Source organism: Platalea leucorodia (genome assembly GCF_965183815.1).
Source record: "Platalea leucorodia genome assembly, chromosome: 16".
Taxonomy (NCBI): Eukaryota; Metazoa; Chordata; class Aves; order Pelecaniformes; family Threskiornithidae; genus Platalea; species Platalea leucorodia.
Genome location: NC_138838.1, coordinates 6997669 through 7023621, shown reverse-complemented (window position 1 = coordinate 7023621; position 25953 = coordinate 6997669). Strand labels below are relative to the sequence as shown.

At 49.0% G+C, this 25953-nt stretch overlaps 2 protein-coding genes across 3 annotated transcripts in view; one reads left to right on the top strand and one right to left on the bottom strand.

Annotated features, from left to right (window-relative positions):
• Window positions 1-225: 225 nt before the first annotated feature.
• ABHD15 (abhydrolase domain containing 15) lies at window positions 226-2507 on the top strand (the record flags this gene model as incomplete). Its single annotated transcript, XM_082328095.1, is given in 3 exon segments — window positions 226-462; window positions 464-1059; window positions 2030-2507. Coding segments are annotated over 3 exon segments (1311 nt in total).
• Window positions 2508-2559: 52 nt separating this feature from the next.
• The window catches only part of TAOK1 (TAO kinase 1), a 73910-nt gene continuing 50516 nt past the window's right edge, over window positions 2560-25953 (bottom strand). For both annotated transcript variants that reach the window (XM_082328214.1, XM_082328215.1), the window contains exons 13-20: window positions 25171-25305; window positions 24358-24594; window positions 23463-23591; window positions 21628-21831; window positions 20889-21128; window positions 17006-17218; window positions 15731-15913; window positions 2560-11834 (exon numbers count right to left, since the gene is read on the bottom strand). In XM_082328214.1, the coding sequence (XP_082184340.1) occupies window positions 11373-11834; window positions 15731-15913; window positions 17006-17218; window positions 20889-21128; window positions 21628-21831; window positions 23463-23591; window positions 24358-24594; window positions 25171-25305 (1803 nt within the window). In that variant the 3' untranslated portion in view covers window positions 2560-11372. The remainder of the gene's footprint in view (window positions 11835-15730; window positions 15914-17005; window positions 17219-20888; window positions 21129-21627; window positions 21832-23462; window positions 23592-24357; window positions 24595-25170; window positions 25306-25953) is intronic.

Sequence of the window (25953 nt, the reverse complement as noted above, 5' to 3'; positions counted from 1 at the left end):
GGCTGCAGGGGTTTCACCCCCCCGGCGGCAGGCAGGGCTCAGCCACGTGTCCCTCCCGTTTCACCCAGTCCCCTTGGCCCCGGCTGGCGGCCGGTCACGCCGTCCCCGGCATGGCCCCACCGCTGTTCGCCCAGCCCCGGGGCAGGGCTTTCCCAGCACGGCCCCACCATCGCTCCGCAAACCCGCCGAGCTCCAGGGCCGCCGGCCGGGGCTCCCGCTGCCCCCATGGTGTCCCCTGAGGGTTTGGTGGCCGCAGCCGCAGTGCTCACCGGCCTGGGCCTCCTGGCCTGGCGTCTTTGGGCAGGGAGGCTGGAGGTGCCTGGAGACTGGGAGGAGGAGGAGGAGGAAGAGGGGATCCCCTTCATCGCCGAGGACAGCTCAGGGCGCTGCCGGCTGCTGTGCAAGCCCTCGGCGCTGGCCCAGCACCTGGTGCAGAGCTTGGGGCAGTCGGCGGTGCTGCGGGGGGGGCCGCTGGCTGTGGCCGCGCTGGCCCCGGCTCCAGATGCTGCGGCAGCTCCTGCAGCCGCCTGAGCCGGAGCCGGTGGTGGCCCGGGAGCTCCTGCAGCTCCCTGACACTGGGCTGGTGGCCCTGGACTGGCTGGTGGGGCCACGGCGGGCCAGGAGCGGCAGCGGCGGTGGGGGGCCCGGCTGGGTGCTGCTGCTCATCCCCAACGCTGCTGGGAAGGTGACGGGGGGACTGCTGCAGCTGGGGCTGCGGGCGCTGGAGCGGGGCTTCGTCCCCGTCATCTTCAACCGCCGGGGCCACAACGGCTGCCCCCTCACCACCCCCCGGCTCCAGCCCTTCGGGGACCCCGGGGACCTGCGGGAGGCAGTGACCTACCTACGCTGCCGGCACCCCACCGCCTTGCTGCTGGCCGCCAGCGAGGGCTCGGGCTCGGGGCTGCTGCTCGCCTACCTGGGGGAGAGTGGCTCTTCCAGCCGCCTGGCCGCTGCTGCCTGCATCTCCCCCGTCTTCCGTGGCCGGGACTGGTTTGAGGCCGGGATGCCCTGGCTCTACGAGTGGCCGCTGCTCCTGCACCTCAAGAGGGGACTCAGCAGGTCAGTGGGGTCCCTCGGGGCTGGGGAGGGGGTGCCCCAGGCGCCTGGTGGCCAGCCCTGGATGTGTGTGTGGGGGGTGCGTGCGACGGGTGCTGCTGCCGGCACCGGGAGCCCCAGCGCGGAGGCAGAGGTGCTGAGAGCAGCAAAACGCGCTGGTTAATGAACACCAGCCTGGAGCTGGCTGCTGGGGGGCCAGCCTGGCTGCCACATGCTCCCTGGCCCGGCTAGGGCTGTGGCAGCATCTGGGGGGGCGTCCCCTGGCCGAGAGATGTGTCACCGCGGCACAGCAGCGCTGGGTGGGTTGGCAAAGCCCCCACACCGCACTGGACCCTGGGGGCTGAGCAGGGCCGGCCACCCCCCCCGCACCGCTGCTTGCCCCCAGGTGTCGGCCCTGTGGGGCTGGGGGGACCATGGCCACCAAGCCACGGCTGGGCAGGGGGCTGTGGCAGCTGCCACCCCTCCTTCCCAAGGGCTCTGGGGCCCTGTGGCCCAACATGGCCGTGCTGGGGAGGGCCAAGCGCTGGCGTGGGCTGGGACGGGAGACAAACTGCCCCGTGCCAAGGCCTTGAGCAAGTGACACCTCCCCGGGCGGCGCCGAGACCTTGGGGGGGGGGGGGGGGGGGGGGGGGGCACACAAAGGGGCGCCGCTGGTGGGCAAATGAGGGCCAAAAACCCACAGCTAAACCCCAAAACGTTGGGGCAAACAGGTGCCAGGTGGGGGTGGGCAGCAGGGTGGGTGTCCCCCCCCCGGTTTCCCGATACCCATTGCAAGCGCTGCTGTCACAGCAACGGAGCGGAGTGCTGGCTGCCTCCCGTTGCCATGGTACCCGGGCTGGCGCAGGCTGCGCTGCGGAGGCCCCCAGCATCCCCGGCAAGGATGGGACCCCCCCCCAAACACCGTAGCGCAGCACACGTGAGCCGGTGGCATCCCCACGGCCCCCGGCCCATGGCGGCCGCCCTGTCCCCGCAGGTACGCGGGGTCCCTGGCCGAGGCGGTGGATGTGGACAGGCTGCTGGGCAGCCGCTCGCTGCGGGAGCTGGAGGAAGCCCTCTTCTGCCGGACCAAGAGCCACCCCACCAGCTGGGAGGCCTACTGGGAGCGCAACGAGCCCCTGCGCGACGCCGACGAGGCGGCCGTGCCGGTGCTGTGCCTCTGCAGCGCCGACGACCCCGTCCGCGGCCCCCCGGCCCGCAGCCTGCCCCTGGAGCTCTTCCGCAGCAGCCCCTACTTCTTCCTGCTGCTGACCCCGCGCGGGGGGCACTGCGGCTTCCCCCGGTGGGGACCGGGGCGCTGCTGGGGCCACGAGGCCGTGCTGGAGTACTTCAAGGCCATGGCCGAGTTCCTGCGGGCGGAGGAGCGGAGGAAGCGGCCGCCGCGGCCCCGCAGGTGGGGGGGTCCCGCTGTTGAGCCCCCCGTCTTTACCTGGCAGAGGTCCTACACCCGGTAGCCCCTGGGCAGGGTCCCACGCGCCGGCGGGGCTCAGAAAGGCAGGCAGACACTCCGTGTACTAAAATTACTTTATTACAGTTGATTTTTTTTTTTTTTTAACATTTCCTTTGCTATGATACAAAGGATACTTACAAACAAAATATTACATATGACCTTATTTTTTTCTCTTCTCTTATTTTCTGACAACTTGGTAACAGCTTTAAATGCACAATCTATACAATTAATACAGGTTATATATGAGCTATAATGTATGTTGAACCAGAAGAATACCAGAATACTGACAATATACTGTACATTAAGCCTTACCAGTTAGTGCTCGTGGCATTTTCTACAAGAAGGAAAACGCACACCTGTAGATTCACTCATACCAGCTGGTGCTACCAGACACGGAAGCAGGAAGGAGTTTAATTCCCCCAGTTAAATCCTTCGCGGCCCATCACCGTGGTGCTGGGCCTGGACACCTCAGACCAGTGTTCATAGTAAAACAGCAGATATGTGTGTGTTTTTTCTAACTAACGCTCTGCGGCACAAAACTGCGCGGCCGGGCGCCTTCCCCCGGCACCGCGGCAGCCGGGCGTTGCTATACCTGGGTGATGCCGCAGAGCAGACGGCCACGGCGCTGGGGCCGGGCGCTGGGCGAGCTCTTGTTGGTGAGCTGGACCTCCTTACGGAGGGGGAGAAGAGGAAGAGGAGGAGGAGGAGGAGAGGAAAAGCAGCAACAGCTTTGCTGTCCTCAGTAGGCAGCTCTTGGGTTTGTGCACATGAACAGGCGCCGAGGGGGCAAGAGCAAGCCCAAGGCCCGTCGCTCCCCGGCACGGCTCTGCTGAGCCGCAGGGCTCGGCCCTCGGCTGCGCACGGAGCTCGTGCCTGGCAAAACCTCCGCAGGATCGGGCAGCCGGCGGGGCTGGGAGCTGCCTTGCGGCTCCCTGCTCGCCAGGAAAGGTTTGCTTTTGTTTCACAGCCAAAGCTAGAGTTGTGTGGCTACAGGTGTGCACTTCCCCTCCTCCCGCCATGGTCTACATCGGACTGATAAGGTTACATTTTTGTTTTATTTTATTTTATTTTTTTTTTTTAAAGCAACCAGCAAGTGAAGCATTTTTTTAGTTGACTGGCAAAAGACCTGGCATTTGCACAGCAGCTGCAAATGGAAAATAGCCATCCCCTCCTCCCACCCGCTGCCTCCCAGCCCAGAAAATCCCAAACGGTTGGCGGAAGAAAAAAAAAAAACCAAAACAACGGGGGGAGGAGAGGAAGGGGAGGGGGGAACAGGTTGGAAAATACCAGGTTTGAGTTAACATTTCCTTGACTTCACACAATGCTTGTGCAAAAAAGAAATAAAACAAAAACCCCCAAACAAACAAAAACCAAAACCAGAAACATGCTGGAAATAATGAAAACAAATGGAAAGTAATATATAAAATTAAAAATATAAATAGGATGTCTGGCTGACTGGTAGAAGAATAGGTCATTTAGGTTACAAAAAGGAATATACATTCAAGAGGCTCTGAACCCAGTGGGGTAACTGATGTTAAACTTGTGTTAATAGTTAGGCTAGAATTCTCAAGTTTGTCTTTAAAATCTTCACAATACAAGCAAGCTATTTTTAAAAAATATACACTATACACACCTCACACAGCTTCTCCTATCCGTATTACACACGTTACGCTACCCTCCCATCCACTAAACCAAGGGGGTTCCCACGGCCAAGGTACGCAGGGTGGGCCCCCCTCCCGACCCGCCGGCCCCGGGGTGTCGGTGGGGCAGCCGCGGCTGCAGAGCCCCGGGCAGGTCGCTTGGCCCTCCACGTCTCACCACAACCTTCTCAAGCATTTACAAGTCACCAAAAGGGCTGTAGCCTTTTATGTTATACACACTTCACTTTGTAACGTTAATTATTTACATCAGGGCTGCCCCCCATCTTTTAGCTGTTTCTAGGCAGGTAAAAAATGTTCCTGTTCCAAGCAAGCAGGGGGAAGAGCTGCGGGGGGTTAGGAGGGGAGAAAAGCTGAAGAAAGGAAGGGGGTGGTTTGCTTGCCAGAAGCCAAACCCGTAAGCGCACGTATGCCTCTCCTTCTCTGATCCTTGCATCCTTACAAGCTCCCGTCCCCTACGACCTCCGGGACAACCAGACCTGGAGAGCACGGCCTCACCGGCGCTCAAACTCCTCTGCTCGCAGCTTCCCGGGACGCTCAGCAAAGCTATTCTCGACTTGCAGACTTGCCTCTGCCACAAGACAAGGAGCACAGGTCCTTCCCCCATTCCTAGGGAGCGCGGGGGAGCCCACCCCTCGCTTAGTGGCAGGGCTCGCAGCACAAGCCAGCCGGGGCAGGGACGCCGAGACCCCCGCAAGCCACCGCATCGCACCCGCAAACTCGCCCTTCACAGCTGCCGCCGGCCGCAGTCGGGCTCTGCCGGAGCTGTGCAACAGCAGCGGCGACGAACTTCAGCTCGTTAACAACCCTGTGCTGATTTCTAAACTCTGCTGAGCTCAGAGTTGCCATAGAAATGTGTGATCCTGGCACTAAAAGCAGGCAACGATCTTAAATGAAAGTCATTTTTTTTTTCCTCCAGTAGGTTTAGACGATCTCGGGTTTAAGACAAAAGCAGTCAGAAAGGGAAAACAGATCATTTCTAGAGAGGCTGAAAAATATAGTCATAAGCCGGTATTAAACTGCAGCAAAGAACCTGAACTCGGTTCCCACTGAGTTCAGCCCCAGAGAAAGCTCGAAGCCACGGCTCCATCCCTCGCGCTGCCCACCGTACGGCACGCGATGCCGAAGGGAAGACGATCCCACACCGCGGACGCGGAAAACCCGGCCGAACGCGGGACGCCGAAAGCCCCCGGCGAGCGGCTGCGGCCTCCCCAGCCCCCCGCCCCGCCGGCCGCCGCTGCGCCGCCCCCGCCCGCAACATTTAAGCACAATTCCTTACAGCATCACTTTGACACGTCTCGGGGATTAGATGCATGCTGAACTACGACTGGCAATTACAGTAGCTTTTTGCTAGCTGGCACATACTGTATCTATAAATTTTAGTACAAAAACTTAAAAAATACAGAAACTAGGTCAATTTGTTAACTACATATTTACAGATAATTACAATTCTTTTCACTCACAATAATTAAACAAATTGTCAGTGAAAATTCAAACTGTGCATGTTCTGAGGTACCCGTACTCAGGGGTGGGGAGCGGGGCAGGGGACCGGAGGCGCGAGGCGGGGGGCACGATCCCCCCGGGTTTGTCCACATCCGTGGGGGCAACGCTCACCCCTCCTGGTTCCCGGACTCAGTGTGTGCACTCAGAGAAAGCAAGGGGAGAGGGAACCGCTGTCGAGTTTGTTTTTTTTTTTCTTTCCTAGGACACGGCTTTAGGATGTTTTGAGGACGCCAGGCGGGTGCAAAGCCAACGGTCACGTACCAAACTGCCTTCCTCCCCCCCCCAGAGGAGCCTTCAGGTGAAGTGCAAGTATTGAGACCCACAGCTCGGTGGTTAAGGTGCTTGTTTGCCGGCAAATCCGCTTTACCAAGTCCCTCTCTAGCTGACAAAGGCCTTTCCTTCCCCAGCAAAGCCTGGGCTGCGGGGCAGGGATGCAGCGGGCAGTGTCACAGCCCCAGCTGGCTGAATCGCATTGTGCAACAGGAACCAGGGTCACCCGCCGCCATCGTTCCCTGCTGAGGCGATGTTTACTATGACCACCAGATCTATCAGCTATTTCTGGCTGTAAACAGCTACCCACAACCCTCCGAAGCGCCCCACGCGTATTTCTCAATAGACTCCGGCTCAATCGACTTGTAAAAGTGCAAACTGAAGCAAACACAGCAGAGGGACACCAACCGGCGGCCCTGTCTGGGCATCCACCACTCCTCCATCCTCGGCACGTGGCTCCGGGCTCGCTGCCGGCCAGCGCCGGGGTGGGCAAGTCCCACAGGCAGGAGCACAGCTAAAGACGTTACTCGTTGTGAAAGGGTAAGGATGTCCCGACCAAACCCGAGCCTCAGCTAAAAAGCTCGCGAGAGACCTTCCAAAAGGGACGGGGGGGGGAAAATTGCCTTCAAATTCTCTGATAGCACAAAGAAGAGAGCCCATGGCTGGCATGCTGCTGAGCTGGCTGGGCTTCCCCGGGGGGTAAACAGCACAGCTGAACATTTGTGACTTGACACACGCGAGGACCGTTTATCCCCCAAACTTCCAGCTGTCTCACTAAGACGGGGTCTGTGGAGGACAAAGGAGAAGGTTACAAGGGTCTTCACAGCTTGAGGAGCTCATGGTGTCCAGCATGGCACTCGCCCCTCTGCTATGAGAAAGACCAGGGCAAGATTTACTACAGAGGCAGAGCAAGCACCCAGGAGAACAAGGCTGTCCTCTGCTCACTGGCCTCAAGTAACAAAACACGCATGCCTAAGCAGAATAAAGAATGGACCAAAAGTGCCTCTGCATGAGCACATATATGTACGTATGTATGCGCTGTACACACACACACACACACACACGTATCTCTTAAATCTTCCAGTTTAGCTTCTCTTTTGATCCTCCACATAACCTGCTCTAGTTACTGGATGCACACAAAGGTAGACGGCGTTCAGAGTTAGTGGCGGCTTGAACTCGGGACTGCCAAAACTTCGTGCCGGCGCAGTGTGCCAAGACCATGCCGGGTTTGTGATCTTTCATGGCAAGACGCAGCTGGGGACTCTGAGCTCAGCCTGCTGAGCACTTCACTGGCCCACTCACCGCCTCCCCAGCAGATCGGTACATCGCCTCAACTGCTTTCCTATCGCTATACCATCTTGTTTTCTTCTCTGCTGTCTTCTGACTTTCTGGTACCCTCTGGGAGCTCTCTTCTCTCCTTTACAGCACACCCATAGCAGCTATCGATTCCCTCCCACTCCCCAGAAAAAGAAAGCTACAATTAGCAGGGCAGTATTTAAGCGAGGGCTTTTGACAGCGCTCAGCCCTGGCACAGCTTGCGCAGATGTACGTGCCCTCGCCCTAGAGAGCCCTGCTGCAGGGGTTGCTTTTGCTCATGAACAGGAGCGCTACAGAACAGCGGAACTGAAGTGCCCTGACAGAAATGCACAGCATGATGTGTGTGCACGTATACCCACACACACGTACATAGAGAGTATATAAATATATACAAATGAGATACCATATATATAACCAGAGAGATGTGCGTATTCAACAGAGTAATGGTAGACAGTGGTACAATACAATTTATTGCCTCTCAAGAAATGGCACGTAAGCAGGGTCGAGGGGGCAGGGCAGCCTGGAGTGCAAGGGGCCCTTTTCCCTGGGGGGTTAATAAACAGCATCGTCCCCGGCTCTCCCCGGGGTGCACCCTGGGCGGGGCACAGCCAGTGCGCAACGCACGTTCTTCTGGAGAGGGAGGGCTGGGTGGGATACAGAGCGATGCCAGCCTGGCCCCAAGCCAGGCAAGGAATGGCTGCAGGGAATTTTCTGTGGAAAGCTTGGTACCGTACCACATTTATTTCTTCAACCCCTCTGAAGCTCACAGGCAGGTGAAACAGAGCTGGCCTCCATTTCAGTGCCGCATCTGAGGAAGAAAGCACGTCTTGCTCAACATGGAAGGGAGAGGTGGCTGCTGACTCCCTGGCACCATGGAGAACAAGAAAAACGTGGTCCCTTTCACTGATCCTAATTAAATAAAATCGAAAGAAATTCCAATCAGAAAGAGGTGAAAATGCTGGCTCCTTTGTTTTTTTTTTTTCCATCTCTGGGCTAAACTACATCAGAACTTTAGGTCTTTGCAAAGGGGAGAGAAAAATAACCACAGAATAAGAGATTTCAGGGGTCAAGCTGGTGATTTGAAAATACTGCAATAAAATTTGCAAAGTAGTCCACACAGAAGAGTTTCCCCAGTGTTAAATACGAACACAAAAGATGTAAAAGAACATCTTTGCTGAGGTACTGGAGTAGTTCCCACAATTTACAGATTACAGTATTTTTAAAACCAAAGTTAGGGCATGACTGCAACGACTACAATATGGAGTAATTGGTCTTACTTTTAAAAAACAGAGTTTGCAAACTGATTCAGAGAGTGTTTGCGTCTCTCTAGCGTATTTTATAGTTGGTTATGTATCTCGGAAATATACCCGAGATACGTTAAAATTCTCAAGACCGAGGGCCTCCTCATACACCTCCATGGCACAGCCTGACCCTGAGTCCCTCTGGCTACAGCTGCGTAATGGGGTGCTTTCGCTCGAGATCAGGCTTGTTTGGGACAGCTTTCCTTCCCCCACGTACACACAGGGACACACACATTTAGACCAGTTGATCTGAATCAGTTTTTGCAAACTATTTTAATTAAAATATTAACTTGTTGGAATAGTCCAGGTCTGCACATGATATACATGTAAAAATGGTTACTACACAATTCTTTTTGAATACAAAAAAAGCCAATATGGGATAGCCATCATTTGGATTCAGCATTCAGTCATGCTTGACATTACACAAAGAGATGGGTTGAGAGAATTCTGTTGAAGTAGCTCAATTTAAGCCAGAGACTTTGACCAAATTCAAACCATAACAGAAGCAAAAGAATGCACCCACTGAACTTGCAGGTATAGCCTGTCCCCGCTGTCACTGCTGCTGTTTGTGATAGAGGAGCTGAACTTCAAAACGCTGCGTTAGCACCATGCTCTGGGCACACCCTCCACTCTCACATGGTAAATTCCATACAATTTTGGCCTTTCATTTCATTTTTGCCTTTCTTTCTAAACCCAGGAAAATACAGGTACCTTTCCTAAATCAGTTTCGCTGCATTTCAACAACACTGCAATGCAAAAGAATGACCCCAAAACATCCAAGTGCACATAAAAACATAGCAGAGGAAAGGACAGGACAATTCACAGTCACCACTTCCCCCGGAGGGCAACCGGAGTCACCTCCATGGGACCACCGCCTCATCCCAGGCTTCCGTCACTGTTCGTACTACAAAGCTCCTTGCTAAGGGGCTGCTCAAACATATTTTGGTAGAGTTTTCATCTTCGATTAGAGTGATGTGCTACGTCAAGATGCTAGAAATCCCAGTTGGATTCACCGGACACTGGCAGAAAGTTAAGGATTGGGAGTGGATGTTAATTTAGCTAACGAAAGAACATCGCCCTGTTGAGAGTACTGAACAGCAGCGAGACACTAGAGTATTTACTATATAAATATGTCACATGGACAAACACATTCGGAAAACCTTGCTTTTGAGCCCTATAAACATATTAAAGGCAAATCCTAGAGTTAGCAGCTAGTGTTTTCTTCAAGATGATTAGTGTGCAAGGAAAAACATTTACAAAGAACCCTGGCTGGTCAGTCCCCAAGACGGAAATCTTTGCCTCAAGCCAAACTTCATCTACCTGCTCTTTCCCTAGCCCCAGTGCTGGCTGACCCAGACCGCCCCGGCACTGGCTCAAGAGCATGGGGGCAGCTCCGGTTCCCAGCACTAAGGGATGACATGATGCCACAAAGTCATTCGGTTAATTAGACTCCCTGACCCCTTTATCACCGTATGGATTTCACGACCTCCTTTGCTTCCTTTCAGTAGTACAGCAGCTCCACCGAGCCTCTGGAAGTAGTGCCTTCTCGCATGGTGTGATATGCTGCCAAAATATCACAGCATCTCAAGGGACTGTAAAAGTTGTGAAGTATTGCAGCAACGAAAATAATAAAAAGGAGCCTCACATGCAGCAAGATCTACAGTGGTGATGTGGGTTAGTCATCAGCTGGGAAAGTCATTGGCTCAGCTCCTCCTGGTACACTGTGGCAACTAAACATTTAAACAGTTGGCTACGCTCTACATGTAAACAGGAAATTGCAACAAGCCAAAAAGGTAACAAATTGGTGGATGTAGTGTAATAATGAAAAACCCAATCAATGGCATTTTGCGACTATGGCATCCTTCAAAATACCTCTGGCATTTGAGACTGATTGGCTGAAAGTCTAAACATTTCTGAATGGAGCAAAAAGGACTACGCTGGGCTCCAATAATTATTCTGATGCTTAGCTAAAATGAGATGTCACAGTATTAGCTGTACAAGTGCATTACTTGCGCTCCTCTGCCCAACCTCATCTGAGCTACCAGCAGCACAGTCAGGGAGTGCCAAAGCAGGAATACAACTTCGAACATTTCTAGCCTGTTCCCTCCAGGCAGGTTTACCTACACGCTTCTCGGGAAGCTGACCAGTGCCTTCTGAGAGAACGTCATTTCTTACACGACACGGAGCGGGCACTTGGGTAGAAGGGCCCTGCTGAGCCCTGGTGTCTCTTGGCCTCTCTTCTCACCCTTCTTCCTCACCTACAAGTCTTTGAAAATGCCTCTTGGCAGGGGCAATATCCTAGAAATGCATCCAATTTAATGACAAATAAAAATGGAACAGAAGATCCAGCTGTTCCTCCCCTGGATGTTGGTTTAAAGGCAGCTCGCCTGGTTTTTGCAGGGTGGCAGTTCGAAATTTATGGACATGGGAGGAGGTCTCCATTCTCCCTCAGACTTCCTAGGGATGGTGTGACGAGGGCAGTCTGAGGCCCTTCAGTCCTGTCAGTGTGACGACCACCAGCCAACTCTTCTGACTAATTGCATATATTTCTCAGATGCCCTCCCAAGACCCCTCCAAAAAGTAAAAAACAACAACAAAAAAAACCAAAAAACCACCCCCCCAAACCCTGCAGCCAAATACTATGACATCCCAGTTAGTAAACACAAAACGTAATGCTTTACAAAATGAATACAATATTCCATGTGCACCCAGCTTCCACACGTCAGCACCGCACTGAGGAGGCTGCTGGGCTGGTGTCTGTAGGCAGTTTCTGTTGGCAGACAGCTCCAGTGGAATTGCCACCCTCAGTTATTGTTTAAGTTATGTATAAGACATGTGTGAACCATTGGATATTTGTGAAGTAACACTTGTGCTCCTGCTCATGCCCTGTTCCGTCCGTCCCCCAGAAGCTGTCCGCCTCAGAGCCTGGGGGCTGTTGCGGACCCCTATAGCACTACTTCGAGGTACCCCCTGCATGGGCCCCGAGGGGTGACCCCATGGCTGGGGTCCACCTTGCATTGGATGGCCCCAAGCTTGTGGTGGGCCACCCATGGGATGACCCCAGTGAGGTCCTGCACCCCCAGTAGGATTGTGGGACCAGCCAGAAGCTCCCGGGTAGCTGTGGCTGAACGCCTCGGGGGAGAGATTAGAAAGAACCATATTACTAAAACCTAGCCTCATGCTTTCTGAGTCAAAGGCTTCGATCTCGCGAGCTTGACGCTCCAGCAGGCTTCGTATCCGTTCGGTACGCTCGTTCTGCAATGCCAGCATCTCCTCCTCAATCTAGGAAGGAAAAAAGAAGAGACAAGTCTGTAGTAGCAGCACTCCTTTACAGGCACGGCCTCAACTCTCTGAAGGACTTGTAACAGCAAGCTAACGAGAAACCTTCTCCCCATGTTTCTACATGAGACTGGATCTCGATCAGCTGTCCACTGACACACAATCTGTTCTGAATGCCAAAGGATAAGTCCCATAGACCTGCACAAGCCAAAGCATGGCGAACACCAGTTGGAGGGTTTTGGTCCCTGTTCCCTGGTGATTACAGAAGTTTTAGGGGTGCAAGGCCAAAGTTTGCAGTCATATTAACAGCTTGACATAGGTTAATCTTTTAAAATGCAGCAAAGCCTACAGCTTCCATAAAAGCCTATTGGGAAAGCACCTTCAGATACAGCCAAGCGCAGTGCCTGTACAGTCAAATACCTGCCAGCACAGCTTCGTGTGACCTTCACTGTTTGTAGCTGAATCTGATGATGACAACTGCTATTTTCTCCAGGATTCAAGGTACGAGCCCACATGCAGTTTCCTCTCCAATGTTCACTGGCCAGATTTTCTTAGCTCCTGTTTATCACCTCCTATCTACCCCTTTCCTAAATTGGTTTCTCCTGTTTCGTGACCCTGATACTTTCTCCAGGGTGTGTGGCTGAAGAAAGCAGGCAGTGATGTTTGAATTGTGTGGCAGATTATTAGCTAGATGATATGCAAGCTGGCAACTCCAATTTCTTCCCCGTAACACTGCTCCAAATCGGTTTCCAATGGTACTTTGGTAGGGGCACTGCGATCAGCTCTCTAAGTACAGAAAACATGGGGCTACGGCCCCCACGACACCCATCAGACAGGGATGAAAGCCTTTCTTATTGAAATCTTTGCAGTCAGGTGGAAAACCAAAGAACCGCTCCATTATCTTCTTGCCAGCACTGAAAAAGCCACTTTTGGCCTCGGTGAAAAAGACCAAATGGGTAAAAAGCAGCAGCCAAGACTTTTAGCATAGCTCACTGGCATCTCCCCTGCTGTCAGCAGCAACGTGGCCAAGAGGTGTTATCTTGGTCTGTGCTGAAGGTACTGGGCAGAGCTTGTACTTGTAAGCACTCTCTTGCCTTAGTCAGGGAATATGCAAAGTGATTTCATCTGGAATTTAGGAAACAATCTGTTCCAGCGTGAGTCATCTCCTGAGCCATTTGGGGCTTTCAGAAACTGCCTTATCCGCTTGCCTGTTTCTCTGTGCTAGGTGAGTGACACTGACTCTCTCCACAGAGCAGCCTTCCTCACTCCTGCTGAAAGCCACGCAGTGGTCAGCTGCCTTGGAAAAGGCAGAAGAGGAAGAAAGCGCCTTCTTTAACGTTCGCTCTTTAAAATGCTCCACTTGTTTTTTCCAGTCCTGCTATCTAAGCAGAATCCTCCCCTTCCTTTTTCAAAACTACACTGTCTTCAGCATGCCCAGCTGCTCAGTTTTCAGGCTTTGTGACAGCGTGACACTGTCTTACTGCAACCGAACTTCACAGAAAGGCATGCCTAACACACCACATTAAAATGACATCACTTCGAAACGACCTCAGGTTGCAGGACTCTGAAGATGAGGTGTCTGAGGCACGTGGGAAGGAAATGAGTAAATCTGAAGTCTTTTAAAGGCACTCTTGGGACATGCTCATTACTGGTGCAACACAAACAACACAGCATCGGGGTAGAGCCTGTACAGCGCCGCAGTCACCGGCACTTAAAGGCTGCGCATTGATGGGGCTGGCTACTCCCTCCGTAGCCTAAGTCAGACGCGTGTGCTCTGGTGAGTTACTATGGTGATGGGCACCATCAGAAATAAAGAGCGCTGTACTGAGAAGGAAGCAGAGTCCTATGCACACCCTAACTTCTGGAATCTGGTTTATTATTGAACATCAGGGACTGACTTTGCCACAGGCTATGTATATATTTGTGAATATAAATTCAGACATTCACCTTGCTCGCACACCTGCCCTTCTTCTGGCTGCCAGTTTCGGTTAGCACATGCAAGCAAACACCAGGTGACATCGCTGAGCGACCCACACCAGAGTACTCGCAACTCTTAATTCTTACAAAACCAGAACACCCCCCCTCCCTCCAAAGAATACCCTTGCAAAAGGGGGATGCATCTACCTTTGCACCCACGTTTTCCCTTCAGCTGCCACTAAGTGACTGTAACCCCAGCAAGAAACAGAGTCTCATCGCTGGTCCGTGACTTTGTGCGTGCAATGCGCTAGCACTGCATGTATCGCTAAATAAAGGCTCCCACCTATGGAAACTGAAGGACCATCCAATCTTTTGCTATTCTAATGCAGTAGTCACATAGGAGCACACACAGGGCACACAAACACAGATGGAAAAGTTATGCTACGTCTTAATTTTATCTTTTTTTTTTTCCTATGATGTAGCATTGCTAAGCTTCCTATCACCATTACTGATGCCAAATGCTTTGCAGGGGCTTTTCTATGCACAGAGACTTCAATCCTGGTCCACACTGAAAGACTTAGACAACGTTATTATTGGTTGATGTGTGTTTCCTTAAGTCACTGGCCTCACTTCAACCTTTAACATAACGCTACGTGCAATGCAATATATGCTGCTCCCACAGACAAGGAGCGATGACCAGCAGCAGGCTCGCTGTGGCACACTTCTTCCCAGAGCTCTCCTCGGATCATGCCGCCAGAGGGCAATGCACACCCAGCATAAATATATACTCAAACGCAGGGCTGTGACTGGAGCCGTCCTCTTCTGGATGGGAGCAAAATAACCAGTGACGGGGTCTAAAGACAGCTATTACACGTGGGAGAGCCACACGGGAACCCTGTTTTCACAAATTCAGTTACTTCCAGAGACTCAAGTCCACTTGCAGGAGACCAAAGCACAATAGGACTGTACTGTCTTCTCAGAGATGCTTCCTCGGCTGACCGTGAGGTGGAGCAGTTTTATTCTGACGAGGGCCCTCTATCAGCCCAGCATCATCTGTTAGCCTCTGGGAGAAGTGAAGTGTGAAAAACCTCGAGGCCACAGAGTAATTGCCCTAATTTAATAACCGCCGATCAGCAAAGTTGGGAACTGTTGCGTGAATGGCGATGGCTGACACCCACAGGGCGAATCAAGGGGGAAAAAATTTGCAGGAGGAAGGCTGATGGCGTAATTTCCCTTCACTGGTGCATTACCCTTCCCTGGGTTGGTGTAGGCCACTCACATTTCTATACACACCATGTGTCTGGCACTGGATAGAAAAGCATACTTCAACAAGGCGCGCCTTAATACACGTAGGCAATTACAAGCTGAAATCTAGGGAGCAGCAGGTCACCCACGGCTGTGGGTCTGGCTGCTTCAGTTTGCTTAGGGAAATGCTGCAGACAGCAGCATTTCCAGAACAAGCATAATTTCACAGGGAAACTGCAGCCTGGTCTCCACAGACTGACAAATGGAGCAGATCTGCAGTAAAATAATATTACCATAGAACACGGGGTCTCAAATACATTTTACCTTTTTTCCCCCCCATCCCCAAAGACACCTACTACCGATACTACACAAATTCCAAAAGCCCCCCGCTAGCTTTAGGTTGTTATTGTCTGTCCTCTAATGAGCTGGGAAGCTAATCTGCAGCTCAGAGACAGAAAGAACAGTTCACTTTCCCTTCTGCCCAGAGAGGCACAGCTCCCTCTGGCACGCTTCAAGCAGCTCTATCCCAGCCAGAAGCTGCTCACACAGGACGGCTGAGCTGGCAGAAAGTTTAGCCTTTGTGTCACTGAGCTATCATCCCAGAGAAGCAAATACCCAAATGATCTGTGTTACTATACACAGCAAGGCAAAGGCAATTTCTCTCTCTATTGAAAGTACAGTGCAATTTAAGATCTGATATATGGAGCATGCTAATGATGCTCGCCTGCTCATTTTACCTTCTGCTCAAGGAGGGCCCGACGGAGGGATACCCTCTGTTCAAGATCACGCAGCTCCCGATCATGCTGGGCTTCTGCCTGCATCTTGATTTTACTCTGATATGCATTCAGCAGCTCCAATTCTTGCTGCAGCTGCATCTTCAAAACCTGGCACTCTGCTTCCTGTGCTTCATCCAAACGCAGCTGGGAAAAGACAGACAATAGAGACGTTTCACTATGGGGTAACCACTCACGACACTCTGGGGGAGGACTGCGAGGAGGGGGAGAGAATGGGATGGGACTTTGTTTTCTTAGCAATACAATTGGTCTCTATTGTACTTCGTTTCACTGAACAGAGGACCTATAGTGACAAAGACTGGTGACAGTGAGCCCACAGCGCTGATGCGAGCGATGCTGATGAGCAGTGGTGCCTCAGAACCACGATCCATACGGCAGAGACCAGACTGCTGGAGGTGCTAACATCCACAGCTCTCCTTTTGCTAGAGGCAAAGAGAAGATCTCTTGCTCTGTTCAACTGGATTCACCAATTACCTTTACGCAGGAGACTTAAGTCCTTACCCCTGCCAATGCAGGACTTTGGGAGAAAGAATATAATGACGTAAACCTAAAAGCAATATGATACCGAACTTTTAACCTTCCCATACATAAATTAAGCCAGCTACCCTGCCTCACAGCGTCAAATTTGTACAGAGTGATGTGAGCAGGACGCAATATGCAAGAAGTGCAAAGAAAACTACGCATTTAGTTGTAGCAAGGAGTCAAAGCATTGCTCATGTGGTCATTCCTTAAAGAAGGAATCTCTTAAAGAAGGAATCACAGAACTTTCACAACTTTTAACATTCTTTCAGAGTTACAGTCAAAACTCTGGACTCTTCCATGACTCAATGAGCATCTTCCACCAGTGGGACATGCTTTGGTTGCCATCACTGACAAATCAAAACCTAAATGACTTAAGACAGCAAGCTGCACATTATTTAACGATGCTCTAACAGGGACGTTTATGTTGTGAAACTTCATGCAAAAGCAGTCCTCTGGCCACACAGATGCATCACTTTGCATCTCTGCAACAGCAGCTTCAACTTCAACCTGCCTGAAGGGGGTAATACCTCTTTTCCTCTGCATTTGAATGCTGCTTTTTAAATACAGAGGAATGACTGTGCTGGGTATGGCGCATGTAGCAGGGAAGCAGATAGCCTGCTGTCAGGATACAGATTGGTTAAAATGCAAACATCCCTATTTGGCTGAGGAACCCTGGGTCCCTCGGCGGCGACTCACAGCTTGTGTAGAGAGCATTTCATTAATGCTGTGATCATACTGCTCAGCCAGGATAGCCAGCTTCCGGGTCTGCTCCTCCTTGAGCCGTTTGAGGACAGCTTTATGTTCACTCTTTGGCGTGGTCTCCAGCAGATGGTTTCTCAGTGCTTTGTACTGTCTGGTTTGGATCTTGCATGTATCCTGAAACTGCTTCTTTATCTGTAGTTCTTTTGACTGGAAAGATGGAGGGGACACAAACAAAGAAAAAAACAGCACGTTTCAAATGGGAGAAATATCCATTCAAATGGATATTTAGGATTACATTAAGGATATGAGTTCAAGAATCCACAAATGTATATTAACATCTACAGTGCAAGGAGGGAAGCAAAATACACAAGAGGCAGTGACTATTGCTGCAGCTGCTTTGACACTGCTACTGTGCGAAACAATTACAATACAGACACTTCTATAACAAAGCTCCAGCCTAAATACAGCTGTCTCTGCACAAAGAGCCTCACATTTGTCACTGGACTGGATCCAGTCCTGGGTGTTGCTTTTCAAGAAAAGTTCTTGAGGGACAGGACTCATATTTATTAGCACCGAAAGCCATACTTACACATGACTGCTTGTATGGCACATATATATATGAACAGCACTTAATGTTATGAAAAGAAGCAGATCTGGTGCATGGGAAGGGACAGGGAAAAAGAGCAACGCTTTTTCCACTGAGGGTTTGATGAAGATGTATTCTAACTCTTGATATTACGAGCCTGGTTTTCATAAAGATACTCAAAAAAACGGCTGGGAAAGACGCTTGGAGATGTGTGCCACAAGCAACATTAGCATTGTGCTAGTCTAGCAAACAAAACAACTCCCCAGTCCCAATGGAGGCTTACTGGAGACTGAGTTTTCCCTTTGCACTTTGCTAGCATCTCTGTATTGTTTAGAGACACAACTTTGTGACTGCACACAGGGCTGGGAGGCATCAATCCTGGAACAGGTATCTGGATCTGATTTTGCTGTGTGACCCTGAAGAAATTAATTATTTTTTTCTTTCACCTGCCTTACCTGCCTCCAGAGCAGCTTGTAAGAGTTAACATCTGCTAAGCGTTTTAAGACCCCGAGAAGGAGGGTGTTCTGGAGTTCCCTGTATTTTCCTACGGGAGGGCTAGCAGGGATACTTCTAACTACGCAAAACCCAGAAGTGATGAGCGATGGTGGTTAACTGACGGTAAGAAAACAAACAAACAAACAAAAAAGCCCTAACCCCCCCCCCATCTGGGCAGTCAGTATACACTCTGGGCCATTCCTACTGTCAGCCGCCACGGTCAAATCCTGAAGCACAGGGGGCAGGAACAGAGCACAGGAACAGATTCCCGTCCCTTGGACAAGTTGGAAGAGCTCTGGGATCTGAACCAGCAAGGCAGATATATATATGTGCATGTCTCCCGTCAGCTCCTCCACTGCCTGCTCCTGGCACTAAGTCAAGGCTCAGCGGGGTAGGTGATAAGCGCAGCACTTGTAGCTACCTAGAAAGATGCAGTAGGATCAGACAATATATCCAGCCCAATTTAGACATCAGCATGCTTTGCTGCATAAACCAACAATTCCGCTTTGCTAATCTGATGCAGAAAACAGGACAAAGAGGGATTTCATTCAGACCAAAACACATATCACGGAGAGGAATACATCGCTTTTACCCTTCCTAAATTCATAGAAAGTTACATCCCTCCAGGAAACCTTTAAGACTGTTTCTCCCTGACCCTAAGTGAAGCGTCAGCAGGTTACACATTCCCATCAGGGATCTGGTCACAGCAAAACACTAGCAATCTATTTTGTCCTCGCTTTCTGTGAAGTCTCACTTGGACACCAGGCTGTTTACAGGCTTCCAATCCCCAGGCTTTAACAACAGGAAACAGAAGGGAGGGGTAAGGTTTCCAGTCAGACTTCTGACAAGATCATTTTGACCTAGTATTGTGAAATACCAGCAAGAGGGTATTTGCATCACAATTAACACACTCGAAATAATAACAGAGCAGTTTTCACTGAAGGGTGAACTCTAGTTATCGGTCCTTCTGGTGCTGTAATAGTGGCAACAGACACTGACCGTTAAAAGTCTGCTTTCAGGACAAAGGACCTCACTAAATAACAAAGGGAAAGCCTGAAACGCGCACCCTCGAGGGAAAACGTTGCCGAGGAGAGAAACTGAACAAATAGTCAAATTATCTGGTCAAGTAAGAATATTTGCCTGCATTAGCCAGAAGCCAGAGAAGAGTTAATGCTAGGGTATAGTCTCGATAAATAGGGGATTGTACTACAAACCTAACGGTTGTCTAGCACCGTGTGTCCGCAAAGGTTTGGATTGACAGCTCAAGCCTGAAATCCTTCGCTAATCACAGCACAGCCACGCAAAGCAAAGCGCGAGCTTTCCATGCTCCCGGCAAAATGCTCCAGCCCTGTCCTCACTGGAAAAGAGAAGGGGTTGAAGAGTCTGCAGAGGTGGGAGGGCAGCCAAGGCTCCGCAGCCCAGAGAGACCGCCGATCCTGCTGTCCCGACTGGCAGCGAGGGAACGAGAACGGACACGCTGCCCACTCGTGTTTGCGCCGCGTCACCTTGGGGAGGCAGAACTCATTCATGCTAATCTCAGAAGGATCAACCTAATACAGCTGCTTCGGTTTTATTCAGCTCAGAGTGCAGCGCAGCTTCCCTGTGAAGTCATCAGCTATTTATACACTATATCCTTGGAGATTCTCAACAGCGATCAGATGGTCCCTTGTTCTCACAAGCTAGGTTTTCACTATTTAATATTATTCTAATATTGACAAATCAGTTTGGTTTTTCTTTTGCTGAAGTTCTATTTTCAAGTTGGTTATTTTCTCTGGAACAAGATAACTTGCAGGTGGTGAAAACTAAGTCAGATGGGAAATATCACAAAGAGGAAAGACCTAGAACAACAAAGAAACCCCATGCTCAGTATGCCATACACTCATTTTGTTACTGGCACAGCTGAACGCTGGGTGGAGAGAAGAAGTCTGCCTCCTCAAAGGAAATGTACTAGGCAGCTTTGTGAAAGGCCTTATACTCCCTTCTCAGACACTTCAGAATAAACCACTGGACTTCTTTGGATGAAGTGAAGGCTTACAATGAAAACACTAAGAGCCTCAATTACAGAGGCCCTATAGTTCTGGTCAGCCACCGCAGCTACAAGGGCAGCATGAGAAACCCATGAGAGCACAGCACAGCAGAGGTCAGTGCTAGGAGCGTCCTGAGGACACCGCAGCTGGCTGGTCTCTCTCTTCCCCCCACACTTGCTAGCATACCAGCCTTAATATAAAAACAATAACAAGGTGTGCTAGCCAAGACCCATAGTGCAGTTCATTTTGATGCACAGAGCAATGCAAAGCTTTTTTTTTTTTTTTTTTTTTTTTAAATGACTGCTTCATTACAGAAAAATAGATTTCCTTCTTGCATATGGGGGGAGAAGAGGATCAGAAAACGGTGTAGGAGGAAGAAGAGGGCAAAAAAGGGCACTGCAAAGATTAAATGCGTTTTAAACTACCACAAAAAGGAAGGCATACCGCCGAGAACAACAGCTTTTCAAACAAAATGAGGGAATAGTGCTGCTGTGGCCTGCCTACAATACGCTGCAACCCTGATCACCATTGCTATGGTTCATACGTATGGTGCCCGTAGGGCCGCAGATGCACCCTGGCCGTTACACAACTCAACAAATATGACACTTTTTAAAAACGTTATTCATTACAGAATGAGACACCTCTTAAAATTAACAAGCTTCAAAATACCTTGGACCTGCACACACTGCAAATGAGAACTGAGCCGTAATGTACCACTTTTCCACCACCACCAGCAGCTCGTGTCCAGAGCTCCTACATCACTTAGTACCTTCAGGCTCTTGGGCTGCTGCCGGACCTCCATGACGTGCTTACGCCTCAGCTCCCGCTCCCGGCGCTTGTTGTATTCCAGCTGGTTGGTGAGCTCGGTCTGGTGCTGGAGCCGGATCAGCTCACAGCGCATCTTCTGGATGGTACTGAGATGGCGGAACTCCAGCTCCTGCATGGACTCGTGCTGACGCAGCAGCATGGCGTGCTCCAGGTCCTTCTGCGTCTGCCTTTTGTTTAACTCCTAACAGGAGGACAGAGGGAATTATTAGATTCTTTGTACTTACTTGGATTTCCATTCACAGCCTGACATTTCACCTTGTTCACAAGGGCATTTCTCTCTTTCCAAGACATTTGAGGACAGAGCACAGAGTTTCTACACCTTATCAGAAGCAGACAGCACCACCACCGGTAATTTTGCCTTCCTCATTTCACTTTTCTTCTTCCTGTTCTAGATGCTTAACAGGATTCACAGTAAGCATTTTCTAGAAAGGACTGTAATTGTTGTGTCTGTTGACTTTTTGGATCTAACAATTCTCCCACAATAGGGCACTAATATGAACATTTGATTCCGCATGATCCCCTAAATGCCACAGGGATTACCAGATGGCATTGCAAAACATATCGAACCATTAGTTTACCAAAAAACTTCAGATGTGGTAATTACCACTTCAGTGAGACTGACTGAAATGACCACATTTCACACAGGTGGTTCCAGGTCTCATCTCTGCTTGTTCTCTTACCTCCCGAACCAGGTCCTGCTCCAGATTATGGCGGCCAAGGAGCATCCGTCTCTTAAAGCGGCGACACTCCAGCTCCAAGTACTGCCTCTGACGCCTCAGTAAGTTGGCTTCTTCCTCTGCCTGGAAATGCTGGATGTTCTCCTTCTGCTTGGAGAGCCACTCCTGCTTCTCCTTCTTTGGAGTGCTCTGGTTTTCATTCAGCTCCTAATAACAGCAAGGTAATTAACTGTGGAATAGTCACATTAAGCTCCTTGGCCCTGAACAACCGGACAGATTTGACTAATAAACTCCGTTTCAGACAAAGCCATACCACCTTGTCTTCTCATGGCTGGTACCATCCCAGCCTCTGCAAAAACACATCACCTATCAGAGGGAACACCAGGAGACAACTCACAGTGGAGCACATTTAATGACAACTTTTTTTTGCGTTGGCCATTTTAACCCATCAAAATGCTGGTTCCTGTCCACAGTTTCCAGACATATGTATTAGCTCAAAACATAAAAATGATGGTTTGCCACTGAAAACAAAGACACTTGGAGGTCCCGCCATACTGCCTTACAAATGTTTTTACAGGCTCCCAAGGGCTGAGAAGAGAAAGAAAGCATTGTTATCCTGTCAAGCATTGTTATCCTATCTCATTTACAAATGTTCATACAAAACTCCAGCCACATGAAGCACATCAAAAAATTTGTGTCGTGCTTGAGCAGAACATGTACATGTTTTATAAGTAACTCATCAAGGCAGGGCTGCTCACTGAGACTCCGTAACTTACAAAAACAATATAAAGTTCACAGGTGAAACATAAGGCCACAGTTTCCACATTTGTATTAAATTCAATATATAGCTTGAAGCACCTTTGGCAAAAGACTCTGCTTGCTTGAACTGCATACTAGAGATGCCCACAGAGCAACTAGTGACAGATTTCAATTTAAGTACGAGACAGAACTCCTCTGTATTTCATCAGTGTTTCTTGGTGCTCTGTGATCTACTGCCCACTTAGAAAAAGATTCTATGTTATTATAAAGAGCCCACGCTACTATAGTTTTTCTTAGATCTTTCTAGGCTCTGCTGCTCTTTAGCCTTTTTTTCTCCTGGGAAATTTCTATGTTTGGGAATATTCCCCTTTGGAGCAACTTCCAAAGTTGCGTCAAACAAGCTGATGGTTGAGCACTAAATGGTTCTTTCAAAAAAATTATTTATAGGGCTTACGGTTTCAGCCACTCCACAAAAAGAATCAGGAAGTTTGATTCTACAGTTTCTCTGCATTTCACAAAGGTCATGATTTTCACTACAATACAGTGATTATTAAACTATTACACAGCTTTCTCCATTAAAATTAAAGTGTTTTACAGATAGTTTCATTAAAAAAAGAAACCTGCAGGTCATCTTTCCTGCTCTGTTTTCTTGTTGCTGCTACAGAAATATCATTTAAGTGATAAGAAACTTCACTAACTGCTCAGTGCATGGTCAATATCTGCAGCAACAAGGTACAAGAAAAATGCTCATGACCTTTCTTAAACTATCTTTCTTCATTCCTTAGGATTGCCAATTCTGCACGTTTCTGGCTAAAAAGTAATATTAAACAATGGAGAAGTTGGTACCTTCACAAGATAAACATATAGGTGCCAATATATAAATAAACTCTCTTACTCTAATGTCAAAGACATGAAACAAATACAGTACATACAGGACTCTGCTCATGAAATGCAGAACTTGCTGCAATCCAGCGGAAGATCTCTTGCGCACAGTGGCACTTCTATTTCTGAATATTCACTGCTCTCACGCTGTATCTTACACTGTGCTACATTCACATTTCTCATTACAGATGAGTTACCTCTTTCAGCTGCTCTTTACGGAGTTTATATTCTCTCTTCTGGGACTCCAGGAAACTGTTCAATTCTTTTTTCTGTTGGGCCTGAATATGCTGTTGAAATTTCTTTTCTTCATTGGCCATCACTTTAGCCTACAGCAAATCCAGCAGCAAATCAGTTTAATCCTTCGGGACTCACAGCTGATGTTCCATTTCAGCCCCAAGACCAAGAACTCGTGGTACAGTCACCACGATACTCACCATGACTGAGTAAGCGCAAGTCTCGGGGGCTTGCCCTCACCCGCTTCTCATTTCACCCCCACATCAACGCACCCAGCAGCAGTCCTTTTTCAGCGCCTCATTTCCTCAGCCCTATTGCTCAGTTAGTCTTGTCTAACAAAGTCAACACCTTATGATAAACTATAGCCTTAGCTCTCCACCGAGAGATCCAAGATGAACAAAGAATCAATAATAATTGCCGTAGGCGGCACCACTTCATTATCAATTATTTAAAAGCATAAAAACCCCCATATCCATAAGCAACTGGATGGTGAACATTTAAGCGTAGCTGGCACGTTTCTCTGCAGGCTGATCTGCCTCCGTAACACTTGATGGCAGTCAGTTATTGACAGCACATACGTGGCAAAAGAAAGGAAAACCCTTGTGGTATTTTTTCTGGGGTCAGTATACTAACGTTTAGTATAACGCACTGTGAGGAAGGACATACCTTTCCTCTAGTTACATAAACCCCTTAGTGTAAGGAGGTGACGTATTAGCCTTTTTCTAATTAGCAATTTGCTTGGCTCCTGAAAACAGACATGTAAGAGACTACAATGTCATGTCTTCATCAGTGAGGGGAAGTGGACAATTCAATGTAATTAACAAATAGAGACTGGTCTGCTAAACTGTAATCTCCTACCTCTTTTTCCATGGCTGCTTGGTGCTTTTTAATTAGCTTTTCCATTTCTGCAGCAAAATTGTTACGCTGTGTTTCAAGATCTTTGTCCAACCTGAGGCGATGCTCGTCCATCTCTGCCTTCAGTTTATTCTCTAATGCCATCAGTTGCTTCTGGTGTTGCCGTCTCATACGTTTATAGCCAGACATCTGCTCTCGGAGTTCAGAGTCTTGTTCATGTTCCTGCATTTGCCTTGTCACCTAGGAAGGTAACCACATCGGGCCAAAAGTAAGTTAATGCTTCTTAATCTGCTTTTCAGCAGTCCTCAAACCACAAAAGAAAACTGTTCAGTAAAGAAATATGATTTTGTTGTAAAGAAAAGCACACATCCTAATGGCATCAGAGCAGATTAAAAACTAAATTCTGCTGCGGAAGATAAGCTCACAAGGGCTCCAGCAGAAAAACTGTACAATTGTTATAAAGCTGGTACTAAATAATGTCTTTTTAGCCCACTGTAGTGAGTGTGCATATATACACACACAAATATACATAATATGCATATGAAAAGAAAAGCCAGCTTATTATTATAAGCAGTTTCCTGCATTCTGCTAGGCATATTGGTTTTGAAAATATCTAATATACACAAATTACATTTGCCCAGGTGTCGCATTTAAGCTTTTATTAACTTACATTAAAATATTTCAGTGATAATATCTCAGTTAACGAGGATAGCTCATATTCTGATGAAATCCTAACAGCTCTAAGTAGTTGCATAGCCTTATGTTCAAAGGCATCCCTCCCTATACAACTTCATCAAAATAAAAACCTTAACGTACCAGCGATGCTGTGCGTATAGTAGCAAAGTGCTCTCGATTGCGATAATGAGACTTGTGGCGAGATACTTGGGGAGGAGACTGGGGTTCTGATGCTCTTGTTCGAGGATCTGATTCCTCTCTGTAGTTTTCTTCCTCCTTATCAGCAAATATTAATGTGAGAGAATAAAGAGAATCTGTGTTACTAAAGGTTTTTATTTTGGTCTGGTTCAAAAGAGATTGAAACGGAAGAAAAACCATTTTTACATTCAGCAGCCCTGAAAGATCCTCCTGCCAAGATGCTGGATGAAGGAATATACTGCAACAAGAGCTCTGATCTGCTATCCTTGCTTTTGGAAGTTTCATTGTGCGTTTTTATTACTAGGAGGAAAATTACTAATTAAAACTGAAAATGAGAAAAATAAATGGAAAACTGAAAACTGAGTTAAACAGTTTACTTCAACAAAACATAAAAGCTATAAAGTAGATTATATCAAGTCTGAAAGAAAAAAAAAAACAAACAACTTTGTAACCCTGAAAGACAGATGAAGATTTCCATTACACCCACTACAGAAATACCTCAAAGCAAATTTTAAAATTTGTCATGGTGTATTCCACATTCTTATTTTGAGTTTGTCATTCATCACAGAGCGATTAGTAGTTAGATATGATATACTAATTAACTCCCTGAGGAAATATCTGCATCTTTGTTGTGTATCTGGGCAAAGAACAAAACATTCTAACCACACCTGTCATTAGCTAGGGAAGCGTTACTGGTTTGAGAAAAGGTGGGATAACCCCTCCGCA